This window comes from Littorina saxatilis, linkage group LG16, assembly GCF_037325665.1.
Source record: "Littorina saxatilis isolate snail1 linkage group LG16, US_GU_Lsax_2.0, whole genome shotgun sequence".
Classification (NCBI taxonomy): Eukaryota; Metazoa; Mollusca; class Gastropoda; order Littorinimorpha; family Littorinidae; genus Littorina; species Littorina saxatilis.
In genome coordinates, this window is record NC_090260.1 from 26,266,180 (window position 1) to 26,279,302 (window position 13,123).

Genomic DNA, 13,123 nt, shown 5'->3' on the forward strand with positions numbered 1-13,123 from the left:
TGAAACTTAAAAATAAATAATTTGGTAGACTTGTGTAACAAATACGAAGTGGTGAAACTGACGTTGAGTGCTTCGATGAAGTTGTCCTGCCCCATGATAAAGTGCATCATGCGAACGACGAACGATCCCTGCAACAAATAAACTCATATTTACATAAAACGTATGTCCAAGACGCAAAACAATCAGAACGACCTACATTTTGCCCCTTCACCGGTAACTTTCCTCTCATGTTATCACTCCAGACCTGTCCTAGCTTTGTCGTGAGAAAAGAGCAACCTTAATCCACTTGGACAGATACTCAAAATTCAACTGCCTGTCTATTTTATGTACAAACGGGGTATTCATGGGAATAAATTGGGCACATTGACATATTTTTCACCTTAAGGCAAAGTCCTTTGGCTCACCATCTGAGATGCAGCCAGGCTTTTACATGCGATACGGTCATACCGTTACATACACTCATACCAAAACATGCGTTCCGGTGTCACGAACTGAAAACTCTGCTGAACAATCCATCTCATTGCGGTCAATGCGCATGCGCCAATCTTGGACTTAAAAAATGCGACCCTTTGACCGAACGAACCATGGGTTAGGGTTAGGGTTAGGATTAGGGTTAGGATTAGGGTAAGGGTTAGGGTAAGGGTTAGGGTTAGGGTTAGGTTGTTCACGACCTGATTAATCTCCCCATGTTAGCGCTTGCGCATTGACCGCAATGAAAAGGATTGTTCAGGCAGAGTTTTTAGTTCGTGACACCGGCCAGTTAAAGCCATAATTATGCGCCTGGGTACAAAGACATTTAAATCTTTAAAAACAAATAAAAAGAATTAAAACAAGAAATTCCTCTGATAGGAAAAACACTCCCGTTGGTCAAAGGGAAATAACCATTCTCACTGCCATCAACTGAGAAGGTTATTTCCCTTTGACCAACGGGGGTGTCCGTCTATAAGTCGTATAATTTTAATCCACCAATAACTCCCTAACCGTGTGTTTGACTGGTCCCAATTTTTGTAAGGATCTAGGACCGTCTCAGGAATGTACAGAACCTGTTCACCAAGTTTGGTGACGATCGGTCCGTTCATTCTTGAGATCTACTTGCGAACACAAACACACAAACACATCGAGTGAAACCTATACACACCCCTATACCGGGGGTGTAAAAATAATGAATTTAAAAAATGTTTTAGACTTGTTTATTATTTATCTATGTGTTGCCTTGTCATCTGAAACACACTTTTTTTTCTGACTAAAGAAAGTCTTTATCCTGTGCAAACATGCGGTAACTAACGAGAAGGAAAGCACTTTTAACAAGGACTCAAGCTTTTGGAATATTATTGTCCATCAAAAAATATATAATTCGACACATCAGATATGATCTATACAACACGATTCACACGTCTAAGGAAGGTTTCTTTAACAGTTTTAATGACATCTCACCTTGGTGTACGTCACGGCGTCAAAGATGGAGTCGATTTCCGCCCTGGTCTCCACGTCAGCCGTCAGAGGATGCGATGACGCAAGTGCGTCTGACGTCATCACGGAATGCAGGCCCTGAGCTATCGCCACATCGGTCTTGAAGAATTGAAAATAAAAATGTGCGAGAAATATAAAGTGCGGCGTTGTCTAGAATTATGTTTTCTTCAGAGCAAACGTTCCTGTGTAATTGTCTGTTGGTACAGCAAGAGCGGAGATGAACAATAAACAATAGATGGTTTGTTTTGTTTGTGTGTGTGTTTGTATTTTTGTTATGTCTTGCACTTTCCGTTCATCTACTTACACCCCCCCCACACACACACACACACACATGCACCCCCCCCACACACACACACACAAACACACACACACACACACACACAAAGACACACACACACACACACACACACACACACACACACACACACACACACACACACATACACACACACTGACCGTTCTCCAGAGGGGGTATGTCTCTCCCACAGAGTAGAAGTCCCAGAAGGAGGCAAAGGCCTCGTTGAGCCACAGCCAGCTCCACCACTTAGGGGACACCAGGTTACCAAACCACTGCAAGATGATAAAGATGTGTGACATGTGTGTGCTACAGGCACATGTGTAGACTAGCCATATTGAATATGAGGACAATACAAGAAGAAAAAAAACAAAACAAACAAACTAGCTCCGAAAACACCCACCCCAGGGATAGGGAAATTCTTTAAAAAAAACCATAACCACCGACAACAACATCAACTATAACCGCCACCACAAACAAAACAACTCAATAGTGCCACAAACGAGAGGAAAAAAAACCTGTACAAAAAACTAAGAAAACAAGAGAAAAACTTAATACAGTACTTATGTGCACGGCTAAGGCACTGACCATGTGGGCGATCTCGTGTCCGATGACCTCAGCTATCCAGTCCTCGTCGGACGCAGCGGCTACTCACAATAACAACAACACCACCATCTCAACAACAACAACAACAACAACAACAACAACAACAACAACAACAACAACAAAACAACAACAACAACACCACCACCGGTACACCACCACCACCAACCAAACAACTCAATAGTGCCACAAACGAGAAAATGAACTATTAAAAAAAAACAAAGACAAAAAGAAGAACAAAACTCATCAGTGCGTATTTGCAACTAGAATGAATACCCGCTTCGCCGGGTAGCCGGCTTCGCCGGGAAGAAGTACTTAGAGCCGTACGCGGGTCCGAACTATGGACCCGCCAAGCTTAGGTCCCTCCCAGATTCGTGGAATGGGAACAGCACGAAAATGATTCAGTGGCCATAATGCCATTCCTGACCATATCGAGTCCCATCCTTGTCGACGAATGTAACCGTGTTAATCACCTTTGGAGGCGAACTCCACTCAAACAGGACTGAGCAAGTTATGGCTTCTCAAAGGAAGGCCAGTACATAAAAGTACACAAAAGCCGCCAGACCACATCACAAACAGAACTGAAGAATGCACAGGTGTTGCTTACATAGAGACACACACACTCACACACACACACACACAAACACAGAGAAGCCGTATCTATAGAGAGATAGATGACAGTGTATTTTTCGCGTGGCTATAAATTGATTCGACCTTTGCACTTTTACAGTGAGGATAATTTACGGGTCCAATTTACGTTCTGTACACTGCGTTGACCTTCTAAAAATAGGTAACAGTAACAGAACGCCGGGAATATCCGAAGACGCTCAGCGCAGTGGACAGCGCAGTGTAGTAACTTACAACTGAACGGGAAAGCCACACGAAGGAAGGGAGATAAACGCCAAACACTGGAGAAGATAAGGAAGAGTTACTTATAATGGTGAAATGAACACAAAAACGAAAATGAGTTCAGCGCTGCGCGCTGAGAGCACGTGTTGAAATATTTCATCGATGATATTGTGTCCGGGGTGTAGCTGAATACGGTGTCCAAATTTGAAAAAGATCCACCGAGAACTTTGGCGTTGTGATGTGGTGTAGCGGCTATGGTGTGTCGGTATGGGGGCCCGGGTAAGCTGAGGTGGAACCAAAATAGCTGAGGTGGAACCAAAATCGGTTCCGCGCTGCGCGCTGAGAGCACGTGTTGAAATATCGACCAGGTTGTGTCGTGTCCCGGGTCTACCTGAATATGCCCACCAAATTTGAAGCAGATCCATCGAGAACTTTGGCCGTGCATCGCGCACAGATACACAGACAGATACACAGACAGACACACAGACTCTAGTCGTATATATATATAGATAATGGCCGAGACACTGACCATGTGGGCGATCTCGTGTCCGATGACCTCAGCTATCCAGTCCTCGTCGGACGCGGCGGCCACTCCAGGCTTGTAGAGCAGCGCCTCCCTGTAGGTGATCAGTCCCCAGTTCTCCATGGCTCCAGCGTTGAAATCAGGTATGGCGATGTTGTCTGCCACCACAATGTTAAATTATACGTTATTTGTATTCTTGACCAAAATATGACATTTTACACTGATCGAGACAGTCAGTGTTCCTCCGAGACCGCACCATTGACTGTCAAGATCCGTGTAAAATGTCGTATTTTGGTCAACAATACAAATACCATTAATTTATGTATCGATCGATTTTAGTTAGATTTCCTTTTATTGTGTACGATGGAACGCACACAAATTATGCACTTTTTATGTACAGCCTAAATATGAGTTTTTGTCGGACTCTGACGTCACATGGCTCAAAGAAAGTTCTGATGTTCAATCGATACATTCAGGTTTCAAGGTTTTATTTCAGCTCATCACAGGGGGGCCCTCTCTTGAGGCATGAGGATGAGGAATAGGATTAACATGGTGGTGAGTGATAAAACACAGGTAAGCAAGTGAACTGTCTGTCTGTCTGTCTGTCTGTCTGTCTGTCTGTCTGTCTGTCTGTGCGTGCGTGCGAACGCGCGTGTGTGTATCAGCGTGTGTTAGTTGTTTTCCTCTGTTTGTGTGTTTCATTCAAAAAGACATAAATCAACCCGGATCCCTTACCTAACTTGTTTATAACGGTGCTGTAGTTGGGATTGAAACGTGACTCGAAGTACTCGAACAGTCGGAGTCCGTGTTGCTGCGCCTTCTCTGCGTATTGTAACGCGTTCGAACGAGCCCAGGTGCTGTACTGTTAGAAACAAAGCCATTGGATAAACATGCAAATATTGAAGGCAAAAATAAACCATGACGGTGAAGCTTCGTGTCTCACATTTGAAACCGTGGATATTACGACAGAATCAATTGTTACGTGCACATAAATGCATTTTTTGAAGGGAAACACAAAGAAAATTGAAGTCATAATCAGTTCTGATCTTAAACATATATTTCATTCATAGTCATAGTTCTTTCCTTCGAGTAGAAACACAACTAGAACACACACACGCATGCACACACGCACACACGTACGCACACATGAACGCGCATACACACACGCACGAAAACATAAACGTATCCAAGCACCCAAACAATACTTACATTCGAGCGCACGCACGCACCAACACACGCGCGTGTGAGTATATATTTATGTCTATATTATCTCTCTCCCGCTATCTCTCTCTCTATATATATCTCTCACACACACACGCACAAACACACACACACACACACACACACACACACACACACACACACACACACACACACACACACGCACACACACGCACACACACAAAATCACTCTCACACATATACAAACTGTAATTGTTTTCATTGGTTCGTCGTGCCACAACAAAACCAACCCAGTTCCTTTACCATAAACAAATCACCTAAACAGGGTCGCTGGATACAATTTAATTTTCACAGAAGTACGCAGGCCAGACAAAGTATAACAGTACCCACCAAGCTGTCAAAATAACGTACCGTGATTCCCATAGTGTTGTTGCTCAAAATAACGTACCGTGATTCCCATGGTGTTGTTGCTCAAAATAACGTACCGTGATGCCCATGGTGTTGATGCTCAAAATAACGTACCGTGATTCCCATGGTGTTGTTGCTCAAAATAACGTACCGTGATTCCCATAGTGTTGTTGCTCAAAATAACGTACCGTGATTCCCATAGTGTTGTTGCTCAAAATAACGTACCGTGATTCCCATAGTGTTGATGCTCAAAATAACGTACCGTGATTCCCATGGTGTTGTTGCTCAAAATAACGTACCGTGATTCCCATGGTGTTGTTGCTCAAAATAACGTACCGTGATTCCCATAGTGTTGTTGCTCAAAATAACGTACCGTGATTCCCATAGTGTTGTTGCTCAAAATAACGTACCGTGATTCCCATAGTGTTGTTGCTCAAAATAACGTACCGTGATTCCCATAGTGTTGTCGCTCAAAATAACGTACCGTGATTCCCATAGTGTTGATGCTCAAAATAACGTACCGTGATTCCCATAGTGTTGTTGCTCAAAATAACGTACCGTGATTCCCATAGTGTTGTTGCTCAAAATAACGTACCGTGATTCCCATAGTGTTGATGCTCAAAATAACGTACCGTGATTCCCATAGTGTTGTTGCTCAAAATAACGTACCGTGATTCCCATAGTGTTGATGCTCAAAATAACGTACCGTGATTCCCATAGTGTTGTTGCTCAAAATAACGTACCGTGATTCCCATAGTGTTGATGCTCAAAATAACGTACCGTGATTCCCATAGTGTTGATGCTCAAAATAACGTACCTTGATTCCCATAGTGTTGTCGCTCAATCTGTCATAGTCGCACACAACGAAGGCCAGCAGGTAGGTAGGCATCACCATGGTAGTGTTATACTTGTCCTCTACCCATCCGCTGCAACAGGCGTAAAACCCTCATCAGTCTTGGCTTCAGAGAGAAATTCAAGTTTAAGCCCTCACGGCAAAGCCATTAGGGGCATGTTCCCGGGTTTTATACCGACTTTCGATGAGATACACAAGTGTATGCGTGTTTGGGTGGTATCAGCCATCTGCACTTATGGCAGAATTACCGAGGTCTTTTACGTGCCACGTATGAGGTGACCTGGGGGTGGGGCATGGATACCGTAAAGTTGGCCCGTGTCCGTCCCTGCCCGGATTCGAACTCGCGACCCTAGGATCATCAGTCCAGTGCTCTTACCACCTGAGCTACCCGGGCCCCCGAGTCTTGGCTTTTGGCACCAACATTATTTAAAGGCACGGGACTACTTCTCGTGAAAGCAGTTCGGCTCCCCATCTCAGACCTGGACAGGCTTTTACCTGGGATATAAGACCATCCCTCCACTTGGTCACATACCAAGAATCAACGTATTATTTGCTTCTGTGATGGGTTATTGTTATGATTAAAAAAAAAAAAACAAGTGGCGTTTCAAAACTTGATTGATACAAATTCCGACTTTGCACAGAGACTACGCAGGGCAATGTTGGTACGTGTCCAAATGGAGTTCAGAATATACAATGCACATCATATTTTTGACGTAATACTAAGTGTGGTAAATCAAAAGGCGTGAAACTACTCAGACATTGAGTGGTTTTTAACGCATTTTTTAAAACTTTTTAATGACTTTAAGTGCTTAAAGGATGATGGAAGTGAATTCCAAACTGAAGTACCCGAAAAGGCAAGACTGGTCTTATACAGAGAGAGAGAGAGAGAGAGAGAGAGAGAGAGAGAGAGAGAGAGAGAGACAGAGACAGAGACAGAGAGAGACAGAGAGAGACAGAGACAGACAGAGACAGACAGAGAGAGATACAGAGAGACAGAGAGAAAGAGAGAGAAAGAGAAAGAGAGAGAGAGAGACATAGAGAGAGAGAGAAAGAGAGAGAGAGAGAGAGACAGAGAGAGAGAGAGAGACAGACAGACAGACAGACACACAGACAGACAGACAGACAGACAGACAGACAGACAGACAGACAGACAGACAGCCAAATAGACCAACAGGCAGACAGGGACAAGGACAGGCATAGAAACAGGCAGACAGACCGTCAAACACATACACTAGCTGGCAGACAGACAGACATTCTGATAGACAGACAGACCGTCAAACACATACACTAGCTGGCAGACAGACAGACATTCTGATAGACAGACAGACCGTCAAACACATACACTAGCTGGCAGACAGACAGACATTCTGAGAGACAGACAGACAGACATACACATACCTTGACAGACAGACAGACAGACAGACAGACAGACAGACAGACAGACAGACAGACAGACAGACAGACAGACAGACAGACAGACAGACAGACAGACAGACAGACAGACAGACAGACAGAGACACAATTAACTCACTCTGCAATCGGCGTTGTTGAAATATTGTTCATGTTGGACAAAGTGATGTAGTTTCTGCCTGTGTCTCTCTTACGAACCAAAGTGGTATCGAACGTCGCTTTCATGGCGGGCTCATCGAAGCATGGGAACGTTTTTCTGGCGTGGGGAGCTTCCATTTGGGTTGTCGCAAGATAACTGCAAATGGGTCAAATATGTAAAAACAAAAATAAAAAAGAAGACGAACAAGAAAGACCTTATGATTCGAAGAAGCATGCTGAAAGCTTAAAAAGGCTAAAGAAATGATGAATTAAAAAAGAAGAAATAAATTGCAAAGATATGAGTGTGAATAGGTTAATTCAGAAACACCAGAATACGTGAATAAATAAAGTGTGAATTAATTACATTAATCAATCAATCATTCAATCAATCAATCAACCAATCATCAATCAATCAATCAATCAATCAATAAATCAATCAATCAATCAGTAAAATGAGTAATATACATCAATTATAAATAAATTGTTTGATAAACAAATGAACAAAGGAACTAAAAGTAAATACATTGTAAATAGATGAAGATAATAGATGAAAAATATACATAAAGTGAATGAACAGATCAACACAAACGTTAACGATTAAATACACGGAAAAATAAATAAATAAATAAATAAATACAACAACAACAACAACAACAACAACACCAACACCAACACCAACAACAACAAAAACAACAACAACAACAACCACAATAACCACCACAACAACCACCCCCCATAACCAACAATAGCAACAATAGCAACGACAACACATATCTTACTCACATTGTCTGGTCTCCATCTTTGTACGAACTGATGTACAACCCTTCGCCATCCGTGCTGAGGTTTCCTCTGAAGTTCTTAAACATAATCTTATAGTCTGTGTTCGCCAACAATTCATCACTCAAATGAATGTGATAGAAATGAGGTTCCTTTTCGTACGAAATGTTCCGAATGTTCACGGAAACTCTCGAGCTTGCGACTTCCACACTGACGTCTTTTTCTTCGATGGCGAGCCTGTCGACGTGTAAGGTTATGACGTCAGTGGTCTGTTTGCATGTGACGTCAATGGTCACGGACCCTTCGAAGTAGAAAGCGCTAGGGTCTGACCCGTAGATGTGTGGTTGTAGCCGAAGTGTGTAATGGTTCGGTATCACATTCGTGGGTAACCTGAAATGTGGATATAAATATATATCAGTAAAATGCATCACTATTAGTATTATAACTATTAGCACAATAACCACAACAACTACAACCCACAGGAAGACCAAATCAACAAACTTGACAGAAGAAGCCAGACCACCATTCTTCGTCTGCGCACTGGTCACTGTGGGCTGATAAAACACCCGAAGGGACTGGAACTCAGCGACACAGCCCAATGTGAGTGTGGCTCAGAGGAACAAACCCCTGAGCACGTTCTACAAACATGCCCACACCTGGAGACAGCACGCCAGCACTACTGGCCGGAAGGCACAAGCCTGGGCACCAAGCTCTAGGGACCCACTGCCGATCTTCAGAAGATTGCGGACTTCTTGGCAGCCACCGACCTAAACATTTAACGGCCATAACATCGAACGCAGAAGAAGAAGAAGAAGAAGAAGAAGCACAATAACCCTGAGCTACCATTGTATTTGTTTTGTGTGAGATAAAACTATACCCTGTCTGCTTCTTTTGCAGAGTGGGAATATTCTACACAATCAGTGTTGAGACTGCAGCAAATGTCAATCTGCAAAATACATACAGCAAAAAAAAAAAAAAAAAAAAAAAAAAAAAAGTCGCGTAAGGCGAAATTACTACATTTATTGAAAAATGAGGCTGTGACAGTGCCGCCTCAACTTTCACAAAAAGCCGGATATAAAGTCATCAAAGACATTTATCCAAAAAATGAAAAAAACATGTGGGGATATCATACCCAGGAACTTTCATGTGAAGTTTCATGAAGATCGGTCCAATAGTTTTCTCTGAATCGCTCTACACACACAAACACTCACACACACACACACACACACACACACACACACACACACACACAAACACACACACACACACACACACACACACACACACACACACACACACACACACACACACACACACACACATACATACACCACACCCTCGTCTCTATTCCCCGTCTAAGTTAAAACATTTAGTCAAAACAAGACTAAATATAAAAACAAGTCGCGTAAGGCGAAAATACAATATTTAGTCAAGTAGCTGCCATTTTTCAGCAAGACCGTATACTCGTAGCATCGTCAGTCCACCGCTCACGGCAAAGGCAGTGAAATTGACAAGAAGAGCGGGGTAGTAGTTGCGCTAAGAAGGATAGCACGCTTTTCTGTACCTCTCTTTGTTTTAACTTTCTGAGCGTGTTTTTAATCCAAACATATCATATCTATATGTTTTTGGAATCAGGAACCGACAAGAAATAAGATGAAAGTGTTTTTAAATTGATTTGGACAATTTAATTTTGATAATAATTTTTATATATTTAATTTTCAGAGCTTGTTTTTAATCCGAATATAACATATTTATATGTTTTTGGAATCAGCAAATGATGGAGAATAAGATAAACGTAAATTTGGATCGTTTTATAAATTTTTATTTTTTTTTACAATTTTCAGATTTTTAATGACCAAAGTCATTAATTAATTTTTAAGCCACCAAGCTGAAATGCAATACCGAACCCCGGGCTTCGTCGAAGATTACTTGACCAAAATTTGAACCAATTTGGTTGAAAAATGAGGGCGTGACAGTGCCGCCTCAACTTTCACGAAAAGCCGGATATGACGTCATCAAAGACATTTATCAAAAAAATGAAAAAAACGTATGGGGATTTCATACCCAGGAACTCTCATGTCAAATTTCATAAAGATCGGTCCAGTAGTTTAGTCTGAATCGCTCTACACACACACACACACACACACACACACACACACACACACACACACACACACACACACATGCATACACCACACCCTCGTCTCGATTCCCCGTCTATGTTAAAACATTTAGTCAAAACAAGACTAAATATAAAAAAAAATATAAAAAATAAAAAGAATGTCGACTCTTAAAGTTCTAGAAGCGATCAGGCTGCTAACATTTACTACACATGCATTCAAGCAGAAGGCTACATTTACCCCGTGTAAAAACCTCCACAAATCATCCGGGATTTACATGGTGGTTTACACTAGAAAGAATGTGTCTTTAAACACACAAAAACAAGAAAGGTATAGTTGTTGGAACGTTTGTTATTGACAAAACAATACATTCACTGAATAATAATAATTCATTCAATAATGCGAATGTATTGTTTTGTCAATAACAAACGTTCCAACAACCTACCTTTCTTGTTTTTTGATTCTGAATTCTGGAACGTTGGAACGTTGGAACGTTGGCAGCCTCTTTGTTTTTGGATTTGTGTCTTCAAACAGAAAGCTATAATGTGGCCTTACCTGTATTGGTCACGTGGGTAAGAGGGCGCGGCAGTTGTAGATGGCGCTGTAGTAGTGGTACCGGTTGTCATGGTTACCGGAGGACACACGCTACCTAGCAACAGATCACAATGTTTTTTTGTTATTTTATGTATGGGTATATATTATCGACAAATAGTGTTGAATCTGATAGATTGAAGGTTGTTGGGGTGGTGTTGAAGGAGTTGACGGTGGTGGTGGAAGTAGTAGTAGTAGTAGTAGTAGTAGTAGTAGTAGTAGTAGTAGTAGTAGTAGTAGTAGTAGTAGTAGTAGTAGTAGTAGTAGTAGTAGTAGCAGTAGCAGTAGCAGTAGTAGTAGTAGTAGTAGTAGTAGTAGTAGTAGTAGTAGTAGTTGTAGCAGTAGTAGTAGTTGTAGCAGTAGTAGTAGTCGTAGTAGTAGTTGTAGTAATAGTTGTAGTAGTAGTAGTTTGTAGATGCATTCCTTTGTGGGTTAAAAAATTAGGCTCCCCATCGCAAATTATCTCAGGCTTTCACGTTGGGTAAGGATGGGGGGGTGGGGGGGGGGGGGTAGATTAGACATCATGGGGGACACCTTGATACTTGGTTTTTCGTATCTGTTTTCAAAGCCTTGTGTCTTACGAAACATCGGTTCTTGACACAGGGGCCATTAGCATTTAACAAATATAAATTGTGTGTGTGTCAGTACCTGCTAACGAAATAAATGTGAGCGACCTAGCAAGCTGAGGTGCCTTGCAAAGGAGCAGAATTGCTTGGTTTAAAAGTAGTGTTAATCTTGAAAATAAAGGCCTTAAACATTATTCCATTTCCGGTAATTATAATGACCCGATCGCCTCAAACGAGAAAAAAAATAAAAATAAAAACATGAACAGAAATTTAAAAAAACTGAAACCAAAGGCATCATTGAAGTGTATACAACTCTCCTGTGTTCACTTTCAAGTGAATAACTATCGTTCTGATATCATTTTAAAGTGAAGCTAAAGAAACCTGGTATCGGCACTGCTGTGCATCTCCTATGATCTCAATGGTATCAAGGCACGGGTCATAGAGATCAATTTAGATCTAGATCTATTTCCGGTTGTGTTATTTTCCTTCCACCATTCCTCGATGGAAAAGAGTTCGTGTTGTTTTTGTTTTAATTTTTGTCTTTGTCGTTGATCATTGTATACACAAATTACACAAACGTCATCTTGTGAGGGACCAAAAAATATTGAAACTCTCGGATGATTTTTTTGTGTGGTATCAACCTCGACCTACGGTCTCGGTTGATACCACAAAAAAATCATCCTCGAGTTTCAATATTTTTCGGTCCCTCACTCGATGACGTTGTGTAATCTCTATATACTAGAGGGTCGCGTATAAGCTACACCTCCACTTGGTCACATACCAGTCTGACTGTTTTCTGTGCAGAGTGTGATTTATTTGTCTGTTAACGTTTCTGTGCTTCTCACGTCCAGGTGCACGGAGTCCCTGGGGCTTTAAGTCAAGCCTCAGGCATCTGTCCGTTTGAAATCATACCAAGTTTCATTGACGTGACCTTGTTGCAGTGAGTCGAAAACCTCATTTTTGTACGAATTAATTAATTAAATAATTAATTAATTTTGTTGAGAGCTGCATCGTCATTGTGTTTCTGCAACTAATTTCATATTAAATGCAGCAAAACCACTGATCTTTTAAGCTCATTCTTGAGTAAAAATTCTTCCCTGTATTTCACAATCACCCTGTTTTGCTGAGAACTGCATCAACGCACATTTTTAGGACTAAATCTATATCTACTAAATGCGACGCAACATTTGACCTTTTAGTTCAGCCTTGACTATAGTTTTCCGCGTGGAGTAAAGTTGTTCCTCCTATTTCACAATCACATTGTTTACTTTAGAATAATGCATCGACATACAGTTTTACGACTCAGTCTATTTAAATTCGATACAATAACTGACCTTT

The 13,123-nt window shown here is 41.6% G+C and overlaps 1 protein-coding gene across 1 annotated transcript in view; it reads right to left on the bottom strand.

The window, feature by feature from the left end:
• Positions 1 to 13,123, bottom strand: part of LOC138950689 (uncharacterized) — a gene marked incomplete in the record, with an annotated part of 144,084 nt that overhangs the window by 107,455 nt on the left and 23,506 nt on the right. Inside the window, 9 exon segments of the mRNA XM_070322403.1 lie at positions 63 to 128; positions 1,435 to 1,569; positions 1,927 to 2,040; positions 3,747 to 3,898; positions 4,476 to 4,602; positions 6,148 to 6,256; positions 7,715 to 7,888; positions 8,515 to 8,898; positions 11,184 to 11,277. Of these exon segments, the coding sequence (XP_070178504.1) occupies positions 63 to 128; positions 1,435 to 1,569; positions 1,927 to 2,040; positions 3,747 to 3,898; positions 4,476 to 4,602; positions 6,148 to 6,256; positions 7,715 to 7,888; positions 8,515 to 8,898; positions 11,184 to 11,277 (1,355 nt within the window).